At 32.4% G+C, this 17633-nt stretch overlaps 1 protein-coding gene and 1 long non-coding RNA gene across 2 annotated transcripts; one reads left to right on the forward strand and one right to left on the reverse strand.

Annotated features, from left to right (window-relative positions):
• Positions 1-1677: 1677 nt before the first annotated feature.
• On the forward strand, positions 1678-3749 carry LOC143305824 (uncharacterized). The gene is made up of 4 exons (XR_013063016.1): positions 1678-1801; positions 2221-2501; positions 2921-3201; positions 3621-3749. It is a non-coding gene; the product is annotated as an uncharacterized LOC143305824 (long non-coding RNA).
• LOC143305823 (uncharacterized) lies at positions 3644-8188 on the reverse strand. The gene is made up of 6 exons (XM_076690907.1): positions 8104-8188; positions 7836-7939; positions 5711-5853; positions 5011-5181; positions 4311-4481; positions 3644-3782 (listed from the first exon to the last, which is right to left on the reverse strand). Exons 3-6 carry the CDS (start codon positions 5849-5851, stop codon positions 3744-3746), a joined length of 522 nt encoding a protein of 173 aa, XP_076547022.1. The 5' UTR covers positions 5852-5853; positions 7836-7939; positions 8104-8188; the 3' UTR covers positions 3644-3743.
• Between the last annotated feature and the right edge of the window lie 9445 nt (positions 8189-17633).

Consider the following 17633-nt stretch of genomic DNA (forward strand, 5'->3'; position numbering starts at 1 on the left):
AATGTCAAAAAACAAAGAGTTGGACTTCTCTTCGGCTATTCTTTCTCATTTTTGTATTTTCAACACCCGAAACACAATTTATTCTAATGTTTGAAGATAATTTAACCTTACCTGTTGCAGACACGTGCAAAGCGAACGAAGTTTCGAAAACGAATGTTCGGTTATGCTACAAGTCTGTGCACGCACCCGCGCAGCGATGAATCTGATTGGTCGAAATGAGAAGACGCAGAATGGATTGTCCAATCACAGCCATTGGTTTCGGAATGCTTCGAAACTGTAATGCTAATCGTAAGGGAAAGGGAAGGGAATCGTTAAAAATTATCAACGCCATATTGAAATAACGTCAAGATTGCTTTTCTCAATTTTAAACACCAAAATATAGAAAACAAAGCAGAAAAAACGTAAGATATTGACCGGATTTAAGAAATTATTGATATAAAAGCAGAATAAATGATGAAAATGCTATTTTAATTCGTATTTATATCGGCGTAATAGTAAAAAACGAGAAAATCAATTATCACGATATATAACAATAAATAATGGGAAAAATGTACTAACAACATGAAAAAATGCAATAATATTCGAGAAATTATTGATATAAAGGGAAAATAATTCAGATTCTACTGTTCAAATTTCATTGTGAATTCACGGCAAGAGCAAAAAATTTCATCTCACGTATTTTTGAAGAAAACGTCGAATTAATGTCAAAAAACAAAGAGTTGGACTTCTCTTCTGCTATTCTTTCTCATTTTTGTATTTTCAACACCCGAAACACAATTTATTCTAATGTTTGAAGATAATTTAACCTTACCTGTTGCAGACACGTGCAAAGCGAACGAAGTTTCGAAAACGAATGTTCGGTTATGCTACAAGTCTGTGCACGCACCCGCGCAGCGATGAATCTGATTGGTCGAAATGAGAAGACGCAGAATGGATTGTCCAATCACAGCCATTGGTTTCGGAATGCTTCGAAACTGTAATGCTAATCGTAAGGGAAAGGGAAGGGAATCGTTAAAAATTATCAACGCCATATTGAAATAACGTCAAGATTGCTTTTCTCAATTTTAAACACCAAAATATAGAAAACAAAGCAGAAAAAACGTAAGATATTGACGGGATTTAAGAAATTATTGATATAAAAGCAGAATAAATGATGAAAATGCTATTTTAATTCGTATTTATATCGGCGTAATAGTAAAAAACGAGAAAATCAATTATCACGATATATAACAATAAATAATGGGAAAAATGTACTAAAAACATGAAAAAATGCAATAATATTCGAGAAATTATTGATATAAAGGGAAAATAATTCAGATTCTACTGTTCAAATTTCATTATGAATTCACGGCAAGAGCAAAAAATTTCATCTCACGTATTTTTGAAGAAAACGTCGAATTAATGTCAAAAAACAAAGAGTTGGACTTCTCTTCGGCTATTCTTTCTCATTTTTGTATTTTCAACACCCGAAACACAATTTATTCTAATGTTTGAAGATAATTTAACCTTACCTGTTGCAGACACGTGCAAAGCGAACGAAGTTTCGAAAACAAATGTTCGGTTATGCTACAAGTCTGTGCACGCACCCGCGCAGCGATGAATCTGATTGGTCGAAATGAGAAGACGCAGAATGGATTGTCCAATCACAGCCATTGGTTTCGGAATGCTTCGAAACTGTAATGCTAATCGTAAGGGAAAGGGAAGGGAATCGTTAAAAATTATCAACGCCATATTGAAATAACGTCAAGATTGCTTTTCTCAATTTTAAACACCAAAATATAGAAAACAAAGCAGAAAAAACGTAAGATATTGACCGGATTTAAGAAATTATTGATATAAAAGCAGAATAAATGATGAAAATGCTATTTTAATTCGTATTTATATCGGCGTAATAGTAAAAAACGAGAAAATCAATTATCACGATATATAACAATAAATAATGGGAAAAATGTACTAACAACATGAAAAAATGCAATAATATTCGAGAAATTATTGATATAAAGGGAAAATAATTCAGATTCTACTGTTCAAATTTCATTGTGAATTCACGGCAAGAGCAAAAAATTTCATCTCACGTATTTTTGAAGAAAACGTCGAATTAATGTCAAAAAACAAAGAGTTGGACTTCTCTTCTGCTATTCTTTCTCATTTTTGTATTTTCAACACCCGAAACACAATTTATTCTAATGTTTGAAGATAATTTAACCTTACCTGTTGCAGACACGTGCAAAGCGAACGAAGTTTCGAAAACGAATGTTCGGTTATGCTACAAGTCTGTGCACGCACCCGCGCAGCGATGAATCTGATTGGTCGAAATGAGAAGACGCAGAATGGATTGTCCAATCACAGCCATTGGTTTCGGAATGCTTCGAAACTGTAATGCTAATCGTAAGGGAAAGGGAAGGGAATCGTTAAAAATTATCAACGCCATATTGAAATAACGTCAAGATTGCTTTTCTCAATTTTAAACACCAAAATATAGAAAACAAAGCAGAAAAAACGTAAGATATTGACGGGATTTAAGAAATTATTGATATAAAAGCAGAATAAATGATGAAAATGCTATTTTAATTCGTATTTATATCGGCGTAATAGTAAAAAACGAGAAAATCAATTATCACGATATATAACAATAAATAATGGGAAAAATGTACTAAAAACATGAAAAAATGCAATAATATTCGAGAAATTATTGATATAAAGGGAAAATAATTCAGATTCTACTGTTCAAATTTCATTATGAATTCACGGCAAGAGCAAAAAATTTCATCTCACGTATTTTTGAAGAAAACGTCGAATTAATGTCAAAAAACAAAGAGTTGGACTTCTCTTCGGCTATTCTTTCGCATTTTTGTATTTTCAACACCCGAAACACAATTTATTCTAATGTTTGAAGATAATTTAACCTTACCTGTTGCAGACACGTGCAAAGCGAACGAAGTTTCGAAAACGAATGTTCGGTTATGCTACAAGTCTGTGCACGCACCCGCGCAGCGATGAATCTGATTGGTCGAAATGAGAAGACGCAGAATGGATTGTCCAATCACAGCCATTGGTTTCGGAATGCTTCGAAACTGTAATGCTAATCGTAAGGGAAAGGGAAGGGAATCGTTAAAAATTATCAACGCCATATTGAAATAACGTCAAGATTGCTTTTCTCAATTTTAAACACCAAAATATAGAAAACAAAGCAGAAAAAACGTAATATATTGACGGGATTTAAGAAATTATTGATATAAAAGCAGAATAAATGATGAAAATGCTATTTTAATTCGTATTTATATCGGCGTAATAGTAAAAAACGAGAAAATCAATTATCACGATATATAACAATAAATAATGGGAAAAATGTACTAAAAACATGAAAAAATGCAATAATATTCGAGAAATTATTGATATAAAGGGAAAATAATTCAGATTCTACTGTTCAAATTTCATTATGAATTCACGGCAAGAGCAAAAAATTTCATCTCACGTATTTTTGAAGAAAACGTCGAATTAATGTCAAAAAACAAAGAGTTGGACTTCTCTTCGGCTATTCTTTCTCATTTTTGTATTTTCAACACCCGAAACACAATTTATTCTAATGTTTGAAGATAATTTAACCTTACCTGTTGCAGACACGTGCAAAGCGAACGAAGTTTCGAAAACGAATGTTCGGTTATGCTACAAGTCTGTGCACGCACCCGCGCAGCGATGAATCTGATTGGTCGAAATGAGAAGACGCAGAATGGATTGTCCAATCACAGCCATTGGTTTCGGAATGCTTCGAAACTGTAATGCTAATCGTAAGGAAAGGGAAGGGAATCGTTAAAAATTATCAACGCCATATTGAAATAACGTCAAGATTGCTTTTCTCAATTTTAAACACCAAAATATAGAAAACAAAGCAGAAAAAACGTAATATATTGACGGGATTTAAGAAATTATTGATATGAAAGCAGAATAAATGATGAAAATGCTGTTTTAATTCGTATTTATATCGGCGTAATAGTAAAAAACGAGAAAATCAATTATCACGATATATAACAATAAATAATGGGAAAAATGTACTAAAAACATGAAAAAATGCAATAATATTCGAGAAAATATTGATATAAAGGGAAAATAATTCAGATTCTACTGTTCAAATTTCATTGTGAATTCACGGCAAGAGCAAAAAATTTCATCTCACGTATTTTTGAAGAAAACGTCGAATTAATGTCAAAAAACAAAGAGTTGGACTTCTTTTCGGCTATTCTTTCTCATTTTTGTATTTTCAACACCCGAAACACAATTTATTCTAATGTTTGAAGATAATTTAACCTTACCTGTTGCAGACACGTGCAAAGCGAACGAAGTTTCGAAAACGAATGTTCGGTTATGCTACAAGTCTGTGCACGCACCCGCGCAGCGATGAATCTGATTGGTCGAAATGAGAAGACGTAGAATGGATTGTCCAATGACAGCCATTGGTTTCGGAATGCTTCGAAACTGTAATGCTAATCGTAAGAGAAAGGGAAGGGAATCGTTAAAAATTATCAACGCCATATTGAAATAAAGTCAAGATTGCTTTTCTCAATTTTAAACACCAAAATATAGAAAACAAAGCAGAAAAAACGTAATATATTGACGGGATTTAAGAAATTATTGATATAAAAGCAGAATAAATGATGAAAATGCTATTTTAATTCGTATTTATATCGGCGTAATAGTAAAAAACGAGAAAATCAATTATCACGATATATAACAATAAATAATGGGAAAAATGTACTAAAAACATGAAAAAATGCAATAATATTCGAGAAATTATTGATATAAAGGGAAAATAATTCAGATTCTACTGTTCAAATTTCATTATGAATTCACGGCAAGAGCAAAAAATTTCATCTCACGTATTTTTGAAGAAAACGTCGAATTAATGTCAAAAAACAAAGAGTTGGACTTCTCTTCGGCTATTCTTTCTCATTTTTGTATTTTCAACACCCGAAACACAATTTATTCTAATGTTTGAAGATAATTTAACCTTACCTGTTGCAGACACGTGCAAAGCGAACGAAGTTTCGAAAACGAATGTTCGGTTATGCTACAAGTCTGTGCACGCACCCGCGCAGCGATGAATCTGATTGGTCGAAATGAGAAGACGTAGAATGGATTGTCCAATGACAGCCATTGGTTTCGGAATGCTTCGAAACTGTAATGCTAATCGTAAGAGAAAGGGAAGGGAATCGTTAAAAATTATCAACGCCATATTGAAATAAAGTCAAGATTGCTTTTCTCAATTTTAAACACCAAAATATAGAAAACAAAGCAGAAAAAACGTAAGATATTGACCGGATTTAAGAAATTATTGATATAAAAGCAGAATAAATGATGAAAATGCTATTTTAATTCGTATTTATATCGGCGTAATAGTACAAAACGAGAAAATCAATTATCACGATATATAACAATAAATAATGGGAAAAATGTACTAAAAACATGAAAAAATGCAATAATATTCGAGAAATTATTGATATAAAGGGAAAATAATTCAGATTCTACTGTTCAAATTTCATTATGAATTCACGGCAAGAGCAAAAAATTTCATCTCACGTATTTTTGAAGAAAACGTCGAATTAATGTCAAAAAACAAAGAGTTGGACTTCTCTTCGGCTATTCTTTCTCATTTTTGTATTTTCAACACCCGAAACACAATTTATTGTAATGTTTGAAGATAATTTAATCTCACCTGCTGTAGAAGAGTGCAAAACGGACGAAGCTTCGAAGAGGAATGCTGCACGATGCTACAAGCTGTGCACTCACCCACAGAGCAACGACTCTGATTGGGCGAAATGTCAGCACGCCGAATGGTACAACCAATCACCGCCATTTCTGGAAGTTTCAAAGTGCTTCTCAACTTTAATAATAACCGTAACGGAAACGTTCATATAATAAATACAAGCGAAAAAATTAAATAATGTACTTTTTTAGCAACACCCATCTTGTATTACCGTTTTATATTATTGTAATTATGTAATAAATAAAGGGGGATATTACTTTAATAACACTTTCCTATGGCATGATTTTGCTTAAAAATATTTAAGAACATATTATTTTAGATATAAATTCTGACACTTATGTGCAATGTATGCATAAGCGAAATGTTAATACGTACAAAAATTATATTCAACCAAAAAAGCATAGAAATTTCACCAGCTAGTGAAAATATTGTAGGAAATACTGATCAAAGATAAAGAAAAATTCAATAAGCTCATAATAGTTTGTGGGGATTTTAGCTTGCAAATCAATAACCACAATCAAGTATAAAAGAATTAGTAACAGAAAGAACAAATTTAACACACAGCAAAAAAGCAGAAGATATTGCATTAAATTGTACAGGAAGATGCTATGACAAGCAATGGAATAAATTGGCTTGATAATACTAGATAGATACAATCACGTTTCAAGAAAAAGGAGGTATTTAAATAATATTAATGGAAGTTTCATTTATCAATAAAAATCAAATGGAAAATCAATAAAGTGAAGGACAATGCAAAAGATGAAGTTGACACAGTGAATAGAAGACTCATTTGAAATAATATAAAGTATAATCAATACCTAAACATATTAGCAACCTTAGTAACAATGACTGAAGGACCAATAAAAACTTTCAATAACATAATTGCAGAAATGAAAATAGGCACAAACAGATCTATTGATTAGTAAAGTTGATTGTAAACATATTAGCAACCTTAGTAACATTGACTGAAGGACCAATAAAAACTTTCAATAACATAATTGCAAAAATGAAAATAGGCATAAACAGATCTGTTGATTAGCGATAATAATGCATAAAAAAGGGAAATAAGGCACAGATCAAGAGAAATAAGCCATGGTTTGATTAAAAATTATGCAAATCTTGTAGGAAGATATAGAACAAATCAAAATTAACAACATTCTGTGTACACAAAAAGCAAATGAAAAGCTTCTCCTTACAATTAATCAACAAAATATAACATTGTCTTACCATCTTTCTCTCTGGCATCAAACTTATATTGAATACTATTGTATTAATACTATTACATTAAATATAACATAAATTTAAAGGATAGGAAAGCTTCATATACTTTTGTATTATCTGCTGAATGTACAATAGAAAACTGTATGTTATTATATAAAATGCTCTCAATCGATATGAACAAATGAGTGATTATTCTGATTTTGTTTGGCTGTGTAACACAGGATGACTGAAATTTGGTTTATTTTGCCTAAAATGCTGCTTTTTAAAAAATCTATTAATCTCCCCTACCTCCTCTTGTAATTTATATAAAATATCTGTGCCTTGTCATAAATATTAAAAGGCCACAGCTAATTGTAAATAAACTAACATAAGTATCAACACTGTACTTACCCTTACATTTAAATGAAGATTATATTAAGCAAAATGTATATATATAATACATATAATATAATATAATACAATAACCATAAAATATAAATACAGAGAAATAATAATGAAGTGTAAAAGAACTAACAAAATATGTATCTTTATTTTTCAACCAAATCATTATGTAAAAAACTGTTATATTGGGACCATATTTTTTCTATGTTAATAAAATTGCATTCAACGAGGACAATAAAAGATTCAAAAATAATTCTATTTTAAATAAGAGACTCTAATTTTGAACAATGTAATAAAATAATTGATATTTATTCATAAATACTGATATTAATAATCATAATAATAAAAAATGCTGATATATGTATGTAGTTATGTAAAAACTACTTGCATTCTAATTATGTAATCTAATCAAACTCTAATCAAAGTATATTTAATTATAAAAAAGAAGTAGAGTTTTTATTCTCTTACTCACCAAACTAACAACCAGATATTGAAGGATAGTTGGATGGAAACACTCTGCTGATGATCTCTGTTGGTTGATATTGAGAAATCATATATTAACATTGGTCGACCTTTCTGTAATTATAAAAACAACACTGCATTTACATTGGCAAGGAAAACCTCGAATTAATGTCAGAAATCAGGAATCCAGACTTCTCTTCGGCTATTCTTTCTGTTTTTTGTACTGTCTACACCCGAAAGACAATTTAATGTAATATTTAAAGATAATATAATTTTACCTATTACAGACACGTGCAAAAAGAACGAAGCTTCGAAGAGGAATGCTGCACTACGCTACAAGACTCCACACACACCCACACAGCGACGAATCTGATTGGGCGAAATGAGTGCACGCTGAATGGAACAACCAATCACCGCCATTTCTGGAAGTTTCGAAGTGCTTCAAAACTTTAATACTAATCGTAATGGAAACATTCGATAAAAATTATCGACGCCATATTGAACTATAGTCACGATTACCTTTTTTAGCTAAAAACATCAAAATGTAGGGCCGAAAGTAGAAAAAGAAACATAAGATATCAACGCAATGTACGAAATTCTCCATATAAAAGCAGAATGAATGAAGGAAATATTATTTTATAACAATTAAATTAATTATAACAATTTAGAATGATGATCTTACGAACACTGTGTTATGTATAAAATTAATATGTCTCTGTATAATAAGGAGGCTAAAAAAATACATTATTCAGTTTTTCTTTTGTATTTATTATTTTAACGTTTATTTTACGTTAGTTTTAAAGTTTTGCACTACATGCGTTTTTTCCACCAATGGCAGTTTTTTGTCATTTAATTTCGACCAATTAGAATCGTCGCTACCGGCTAGTGTACAAGAACGCCACTTCCTTGTGAAGCTTCGTCCTGAGTGCACGCGTTTGCAACAAAGTTGCAAACTTTGACATTAAACAGTATTAAAATATTATATTAAATTGTGTATTAAGTATCAGCAGTACAAAGAACACAAAACAAAATTGATGAGAAGGCCGGAGTCATGATTTCTGACATCAATTCCATATTGTCTTCAGAAATGCGTAAGCTGAAAATTTATATTCTATTCTACCGATATAGATACGAATTAAAATAATATTTTCTTCAATTATTCTGCATTTATCACAATAATTTATTAAATACCAATAGTATCTTATGTTCTTTTCTACTTTCTTTTCAATATTTTGGTTTTCTAGATTGAAAAAAGTAATCTTGACTTTATTTCAATATGGCGTTGATAACGTTTTTACGAACTTTTCTGTTCTTTTAATGTTAAAGTGTCGAAGCAATTCGAAGTTTCTGCCCATGCCTGTGATTGGTTGAACCGTTATGGCGTCCACGTTTTTCGACCAATCAGATTCATCATTGTAAGGCGAAGTGTGCGGAGTGTGGTGTAGTGCATCATTTCTCTTCGAAGCTTCGTTCGTCTCGCACGTGTCTGTGACAGGTAAGATATTATCTTTAAATATTAAATTAAAATGTCTTTCGGGTGTTAGAAATACAAAAAACTAAAAGAAAAGTTGAAGAGAAGTTTAGATTCTTAATTCTTGATTCTCATTTTCTTAAAAAATACGTAAATTGAACATTTTTGCCCTTGTCGCGAATGCACAATGAGGTTGGAACAACAGAATCTGATTTATTTTCCCTTTTGTGTCGTTAATTCCCTAAACATTATTGAATGTCTTTAGTACTGTTCCACACAATTTACTGTTTTATGTTTAATAACATTCTTTCTTGAGCATCGTAATATTTTGGGACTTATTCGCCTTCTTGTTTCGGTATCGGCCGGTAGCGGACGATACTGAACAATACCAAACAGTGCCGATTGCTCTTTGTTGGGAAGGGGTCACGTCATTTCTCTCGCGAACGTCGAATTGATAAGACGTGTTGAAGGCATCCTACTGAGTGGGTAGAACATAGGTATGCGCAGGTTATCTGTTCAAATATTGTGCATAACTTATAAAGTTCGATTATTGGTTAATCATAATTTTATTCCTGTTGGTTAAATTTTATTTACATGAATTTGTATTTTTTATTTGTTACAGATATTTTCCTGATACTGAAAGAATGCCATACGATACGACGCTATGGCATTTGATACTGATTTGAAACACAATTTCGTATAAAATTGGTAACATTTTGATTTATTGTAATCAATTAATAATATTTATTTTACTTTTTTTTTTTATTGAGTCGTTATTAGTTGTAAGCATTTTTGACAATTAATTATTGGTATCAAGGTCAAGGAAGAAAAGATTACAGAAATGTTTTTATCTTTGATTAATTAATAGAAAAAAATAATTAATTTTTCATTTTACTGAATAATTTTAACTAATAGTTTCATAATCTATTTTATTACAAATTAGAACGAAATTGAAACAATTTGTATTTTACTGCAGATAATTGCTTCTCTTCTGCAATTATTTAATTATATTCTGATTACTTTAAACAATCTGTTTTTCTTAAATGATAATAATTATATTATAATATACAGCTTTCGGTGCAAGTTTAAATTAAAATAGAATCATGTTATTAAATTTTATGCTGTTTAAGCATGATTAATTATTGGATTTCGTTTATTGAAAAGAGTTTAGATAATTTATAAATCACGATATAATAGAATTTCCAATAATTTGTAGTATGCTTACAATTCTAACAACAAAAATCGTCTACTTTAATAAAATATTCTAATATACATATTTCTCAAACAATGGTTTTCTATCACTGTAATATTCATTGAAATATTTATCAACAATTGCTTATAACATTTCATTATTACGACATTACCTAGCATGAATATTTAATTGTAACATAATATCAGTATTTCCTTAACGAACGTTCAATAAGAAGAATGTTTTTCTGTATATTTATATCCATCCCAAACCTCCCCACTAATCTTTTCTTCCAGGAATTGTTGTGGCCGCGCGCAAGGCGGTCGGTAGAGTCAGTGTTTGTACGAACATAGTTCCAATGTTTTGTTTTTTTCAAGGGTGAACTGGCCCTGAATAGAGTTGCGTTTGTACAATTAGGAATCACGCGAAAGTAGAATCAGTGTTTGCTGCGTATTTTAAAATATTTTCTAGAGCATCGCGGCTCTGATTTTTCTTTTTCCATCGCGAAAATAGAGTCTACAATTGTTCGCCGGAAATTATTCACGGTCGCGTTAATAGTACTTTATATCTTTATTTTTATTTTTAATTTTTTTTTTTATTGCTCGATATATCCGGTATTAGAGTCACGGCACCACTGAAGAGGAGTCTTGGGCGTTGCTCCATAAGGAAAGAGTGTAAGTATTTTATTACTTTATTTAATTAATTTTAATTCAAGTAGAATAATTAACAATTTCAACACTTCATAATTGAGAGTTATTTTTCATTGCTAATATTTGATAAAATCCAAATTTATATATAATTTTATTACAATAAGAATTGATAATTTTCAAAATTAACGGTAATTCCTCTTTTTTTGTTACAGATGAATTTTTGGACTTTGTCGAATTCCTGGATATTCCTGATGGTCTTCTTCACGACTTCAGTCTTCTCCTGTAAGGCAACCTCCTACCTGGTGTGCATCCTCCTACCTAGTTGCTGAGCATCCTTCTACTTGACTGTTGGAAGAAGAGTATATCTGCGAACGGTGAGTCGCATGTTTTATGGTTCCTCTGGTGCCCAATCATGTCGTAGGACGAATGGTCCGAATCGACACGGGTTACCGGTTGTATACGTGGTTTGGCGAGCATAGTGACCATGGGTATGATTATACATACTCATGAGTAGTAACATTTTTATTGTTTCATTTCATTTAGTTCAGGCTAGGTTTTCTTGTACACCGCGTTTTAATATCATTTCAATTCCACATATTCCAATAGATATTTATGAAATATATGAATGCTCTTAAATGTTCTTAAATGTGGAATTAGAATATTTGAATACCGAAACAATTTTATTTAGTTTGTCTGTAATAGAGAAGTCAAATACTATCTGACTTAGTTATTGCGATGGTTTAAAGCAATATAATATTGATAGTATTATGTAATATGTATACTGGATATACATATTAATGATGTTATTACATTGATATAATTACATTTTGTATATTATAAATTTAAATATAATTTGAGAATTTTTTACGAGTAGTTTAACTTATTTACACGTTCATGAAAAAATGAACAATTTATGTGCAAGAAGACAATTCGTGACGGGTAGATTTCCAAGTCAGAGTGATCCATTTCAACACATTTTGCGTATTCTTGAAAATTCACTCTGAGGAGGGAGTCACCCGAGGATGTTTTACTTTTTTATTAATTTTCATAATAAATTCTTTCTTCATTGTAAAGAATTCTTAATTAGTTATTTTGCTTTTAAAAAAATATCATATTCAATTTTGACATTAAATTCCTTTTTATTAGAGTTTTGCCTTTATTAAATTAGTGCTGCGAGAAATTTCCGACGCGAGAGTAAATATGACGATGCACTGACTAGTATTCGGTGGGAATCCTTTTGGTTTTTAAACTCAATCCTTTTTATTATTTAATTAATCAAATTAGTTACAAGGATTCCGCGGCATAAGACCGTGAACACCATCTCTGGGAGATATACCCATGCATTACTAGGCCTTTGCAGGCGCAGCTTTAGAATACGGAACATATGAAAATATGTTACCATATTCTAAACTGTAGTCCTTTTGTCTATACTATGGGCGTCCGTCAATCTGACACCGTTGGATGCAACGTGTTGGACGGGCGGGTAGCGCTCTTAGCGAAGGGGTGCACTCTGTCCTGGCGTTACGACGTCCAGGCGGGGTGGGTGGTATGTAGCGTCTGGCGTAAGTCTAGGGGGCGTGAGACCCCTCGTTGCCAGCTGATATTAGCAGTGCACCATGTTTGCGTCATAGTTGCTCTATTTTGCTTTTCTGTATTTATTCTTAAAGCTTTATATTTACAAAGTCGAGTCACTTTTATTAAAATAGTGAAATATTAGCCCGTTCGATGTTTATGTACTAATCATGTTTTTAGATCAGGATTTTCAGGTTTAACCCCTTCCGTGTTTATTGCCAAAGCCCATTCACGTGCCCAGGCGCTACTTGGATGGGTAGAGGCAATGGGCACGATGACCTAGATCATAAGAATAATAATTAATAAGCGGCTGGCATTGTGTTAGTATATCGTGCACGACGTAATTTCCACATATGGTGTGTGTGTTTTTAGGCTGTGGGATTGCGTCGGTTTAATAACTTTTTCATTTAACTTTTAATTTGAAATAATATTTTATTGAATAAGATGTACAATGAACGTACAAACCAAATAGTATTATTACCATTACTATTACTACATTGCCATTACTATTACCATGATTATTACCATTATTATGAAATATTCTATATCAAAGTAGTTAATTAAATTTTATAATTATCATTATACGCAATGATTGCTAGCCTTGCCAGACGATTTCAGTGAAAAATGGTACGTACCGTAGAGTGTGATGTGAGATGAAACTCGGGTGACGGAGGCGTCCCGGGACGTTCTCCCTAGTGTAGGATCTTGCGCCCGGGTGGAGTGTATGAGAATCGTGGAATGAATTTTTGTGAGAATGTTTTGCCTTTTTTAAATATAGCGTTAGGTAGGTAGGTAGTATACCTTCTGGTGTGTGTGATAGATTGTAAGTAGGTAGGGCCGGGACAGGTTGTCACAGTCTCTTGGTCGGGTAGGCGCGATTTCGCGTGATCAACCTGTACCTGGAATATATTTGAAGAATTGACGATCCAATCGATACGAACGGAGTATGCCGTTCGCCTTCGATTCTATCTGTACAATTTTTCAAATTTTTGGCGACTTCAGAAGTCGTCATACGCGATCGCGATGGTACGAAACGCACAAGTTCTGCTCGAGCATGGCACGTGTGCACGAACAACGACTTATATAAAGTCCTTTTTCGTCCACGTGTCAATTAGAGTTTCGCGATTTTTCTTTTTTGTTGATTGTTTTTTTTTTGTTTTGCGAATTTGCAAGTCTCGAGCTTTAGATATAAGTTTCAGGTGGGTGGACCGCCCGAAGAAAGAAAAGGCTATATGCCGAAGCGCCCCGACAAACTGTCTTTCAAGAGGGGAACTACTAATGATTTTGCATCTTTTTGCAAAAAAGGATGGGAAATCATTATCGTTACTACTTTGTCACTGTGCTCGCCTGTAGTTGTAGTTTTGTAATTTCAGGAGAAGAGGGGGCCCGTGACCCCCATGATTTTGGGCAAATCGCGTTTTCAATTTAGTGTTGCGAATATTGACCACGGTTCAATTTAGTGTTGCGAATGAATATCGATCACGGTTCAATTTAATGTTGCGTATGCATGATTATCGCGATTTTCATTTAGTGTTGCGAACTTTAAATATCGCGTTTCTTTCTTGCATTGCTTTAAAATAGAATTTAACTTTTCAATGTTGATTGCTTTAAGATTTTTGAGAGTTTTGCTTTTTAATGTTGATTGCTTTAGTGTTGCGAGTAAAAAATTCACGGTTTGAGAATCCCCCTTTTTTGCATTTTAATTGCATGTCTGTTAAAGATAGCGTTGCGAATGATATTAGCGCGATTGTTTCCCAGTGTTGCGACTTATAAATACGCGATTGCTTTGCATTAGTTTATAGAGTTCCCTGCTAATTAGTGTTGCGGTAATGAATATTCGCGTTTTGTATTAGAGTTGCGATATATGATGAAATGCCCAAAAACGATCCAGTGGAGTTGCCATGGTCCATAAGGCAGCTATGGACCAGCTGCCATGATACAGCTTTGGATTGGCTGTACCCCTTTTTTAGATTAGTGTTGCGTCTTACAAAATTCGATAGATTTGAGTAGTGTTGCGTTACAGTTCGCGTTTTCTCTTTTTTTCTTTTTTTCAGCTTAGTGTTGCGCATAATGGAGCAGCCTTCACGCGTACGCTTTTGCACATATTATATAATTAATGAAATTAGTGTTGCGAGTAAAAAATTCACGGTTTGAGAATCCCCCTTTTCTGCATTTTAATTGCATGTCTGTTAAAGATAGTGTTGCGATAGACATTAGCGCGATTGTTTCCCAGTGTTGCGACTTATGAATACGCGATTGCTTTGCATTAGTTTATATATAGAGTTCCCTGCTAATTAGTGTTGCGGTAATGAATATTCGCGTTTTGCATTAGAAATGCCCCAAAACGATCCAGTGGAGTTGCCATGGTCCATAAGGCAGCTGTGGATCAGCTGCCGTGGTACAGCCTTGGACTGGCTGTACCCCTTTTTTAGATTAGTGTTGCGTCTTACAAAATTCGGTAGATTTGAGTAGTGTTGCGTTACAGTCGCGTTTTCTCTTTTTTTCTTTTTTTCAGCTTAGCGTTGCGCATATTGGAGCAGCCTTCACGCGTACGCCTTTGTACATATTATATAATTAATGAAATTAGTGTTGCGAATGAATTCGCGATTGTTATTAAATTTTTTACTTTTTTGCATTTATTAAATTAGTGGAAGTAACTATGACTCGCATTCGGTGGGAATCCATTGCTAGTCAAGGATTCCGCGGCCTAAGACCGTGAACACCATCTCTGGGAGATATACCCATGCATTACTAGGCCTTTGCAGGCGCAGTTTTAGAATACGGAACATATGAAAATATGTTACCATATTCTAAACTGCAGTCCTTTTGTCTATACTATGGGCGTCCGTCAATCTGACACCGTTGGATGCAACGTGTTGGACGGGCGGGTAGCGCTCTTAGCGAAGGGGTGCACTCTGTCCTGGCGTTACGACGTCCAGGCGGGGTGGGTGGTATGTAGCGTCTGGCGTAAGTCTAGGGGGCGTGAGACCCTTCGTTGCCAGCCGATGTTTTGTCATAGTTCAGAATGTTTGCAATTTTAAAATTAGTGTTGCGTGTGATTTCGGTTTGTTTTATAGGGTTTGCTTAGGGATTGCTCTTATGGGCAGTCAAACTTTTCTTTTCAGGTTCCCCTGTACCCTCCCTCCCACTGCCATGCCCCCATTTTTTTTCTTCCCATTTTTTAATTTTGAAAATTTTGAACTTTCGGTTATTGGAAATACTGTTAAATAATATATGAATTTAATGTTTTCAGGATATTATTAGATACGATAAAGTTTTAAAGAGAACTTTATTCAAGGTTTTATTTAAAATGGAAATTCATTTTATTTTTTGATGATTGGTGATAATTTATTTCAAGGAATATTTGTTCATTCGAGATAGCTTATTAAATTTTTATTTTACTTTATTTAAACAAAAGTAGTGGATAATTGTTGTTCGAGTTGTTCAGTTTTAATTTTTGATCGTGATCTTTATTTTGAAGCTTACGAAGGAGCTAATTAAAATAGTGTACTTTTATAAATTTTCAAATTTTTTTGTGTAAACTAAAGTCCACTCGCGCTTATATTTTTAGTCTTACAATTTATAATAAAACTTGCACTATAAAATATGTTGAATAATATAATGTAATAAAGGTGTATAGAGTTATGGTTGTACGTCTATTTCAGTCGAAAACAGTTCTTCAATTAAATAATTGTATATTATTTATCAATAAATGAACAAATATTAAATGCTGTAAAATGAAATAATTAATGTTCGTGGTTCAAATCACTTACTAAATAATAATATATGTTTTTCTTTCTTTTTTTTTCTTTACTTTGGTACTTAAATTATGCTTTTAATTCATATTTTTGTGTTACCTCTTTTTATTGAGAATCAGTCATTAACAACCACTCTGATTTTTGTAAAATTTTGTTTGTACTAATGTATTTTCTTTTCAGCTCTTAAATATTTTGTTTTTCTATGGATTCAATTAATGAGTTTCTGTTGCAGAGAAATATCTTTGTAGGGAGTATGAATTAATACTATTGCAGAATTAAAGGTATTCGTTTATATTCCTTTACATTTTTGTATAGCTTGGTTGTAGGTTTATAACTAATTGTAAGGCAATATGAACCTTATTATTTTTTTGAATGATATCTAACCTTTTTTAGTTTATTTCAGGAAATATTCTGGTGTGAACACACAATTAACAAATTTATTTATTTCTTAATAAATTCTATTTATAAGTATTTATTTATGTAGTTAGATTTGTATGTATGCAGGTTATAGGTTTATGTTGTATATGAATAATTGTATGTAATAATTAACTTTTAACACTGCAGTGTTTAATTACTTTTAAGTTTTAGATTAAGCGAATTTTTGTAATTATTACGAGCACTCGTGTAAGCCGGTATCCTTAGTATTTACATATAAGTAAGATAAATATGTAGTTGCATATTATAAAATTGCAGATCTGTAATTAAAATAGAAAAATGTGGATGTACGATTAACATGTTGACTGCCACGGTGAAAACGAACATTTGTTGTGGGACGTATTAAAGCTCTAATTATTAAGCATAGGAATAGTTAATTTTCAAATTTCAAATTTAAAACTTTCTATTTACTATTTTACATTATTTGTCCAATGGCAATATTATTTAAAATAATATTTTTCTATTATTTTCTTTCAATTATTTAAGTTTGTGTAATTTGCGGCGCCGATCACCGGTGACGTCCATGGCACTCAATGTGTTAAAAACAAAAATGTAATTAGATAAGTAGATAGGTAGGTAACGAATAAAAATGATGCTCCTTTTGTTGTTCGTTTACACAACAGAGATGTTTTGCAAACGTGCATTAAGAGGATGATGTTATTGAATTAAAATTAAAATTTGCATAAATGGAGGGCGGATGGGATGAGGTAGGGCGGGTCTCCAAACCGCAGCA

This window comes from Osmia lignaria, chromosome 11, assembly GCF_051020975.1.
Source record: "Osmia lignaria lignaria isolate PbOS001 chromosome 11, iyOsmLign1, whole genome shotgun sequence".
NCBI classification, from domain to species: Eukaryota; Metazoa; Arthropoda; class Insecta; order Hymenoptera; family Megachilidae; genus Osmia; species Osmia lignaria.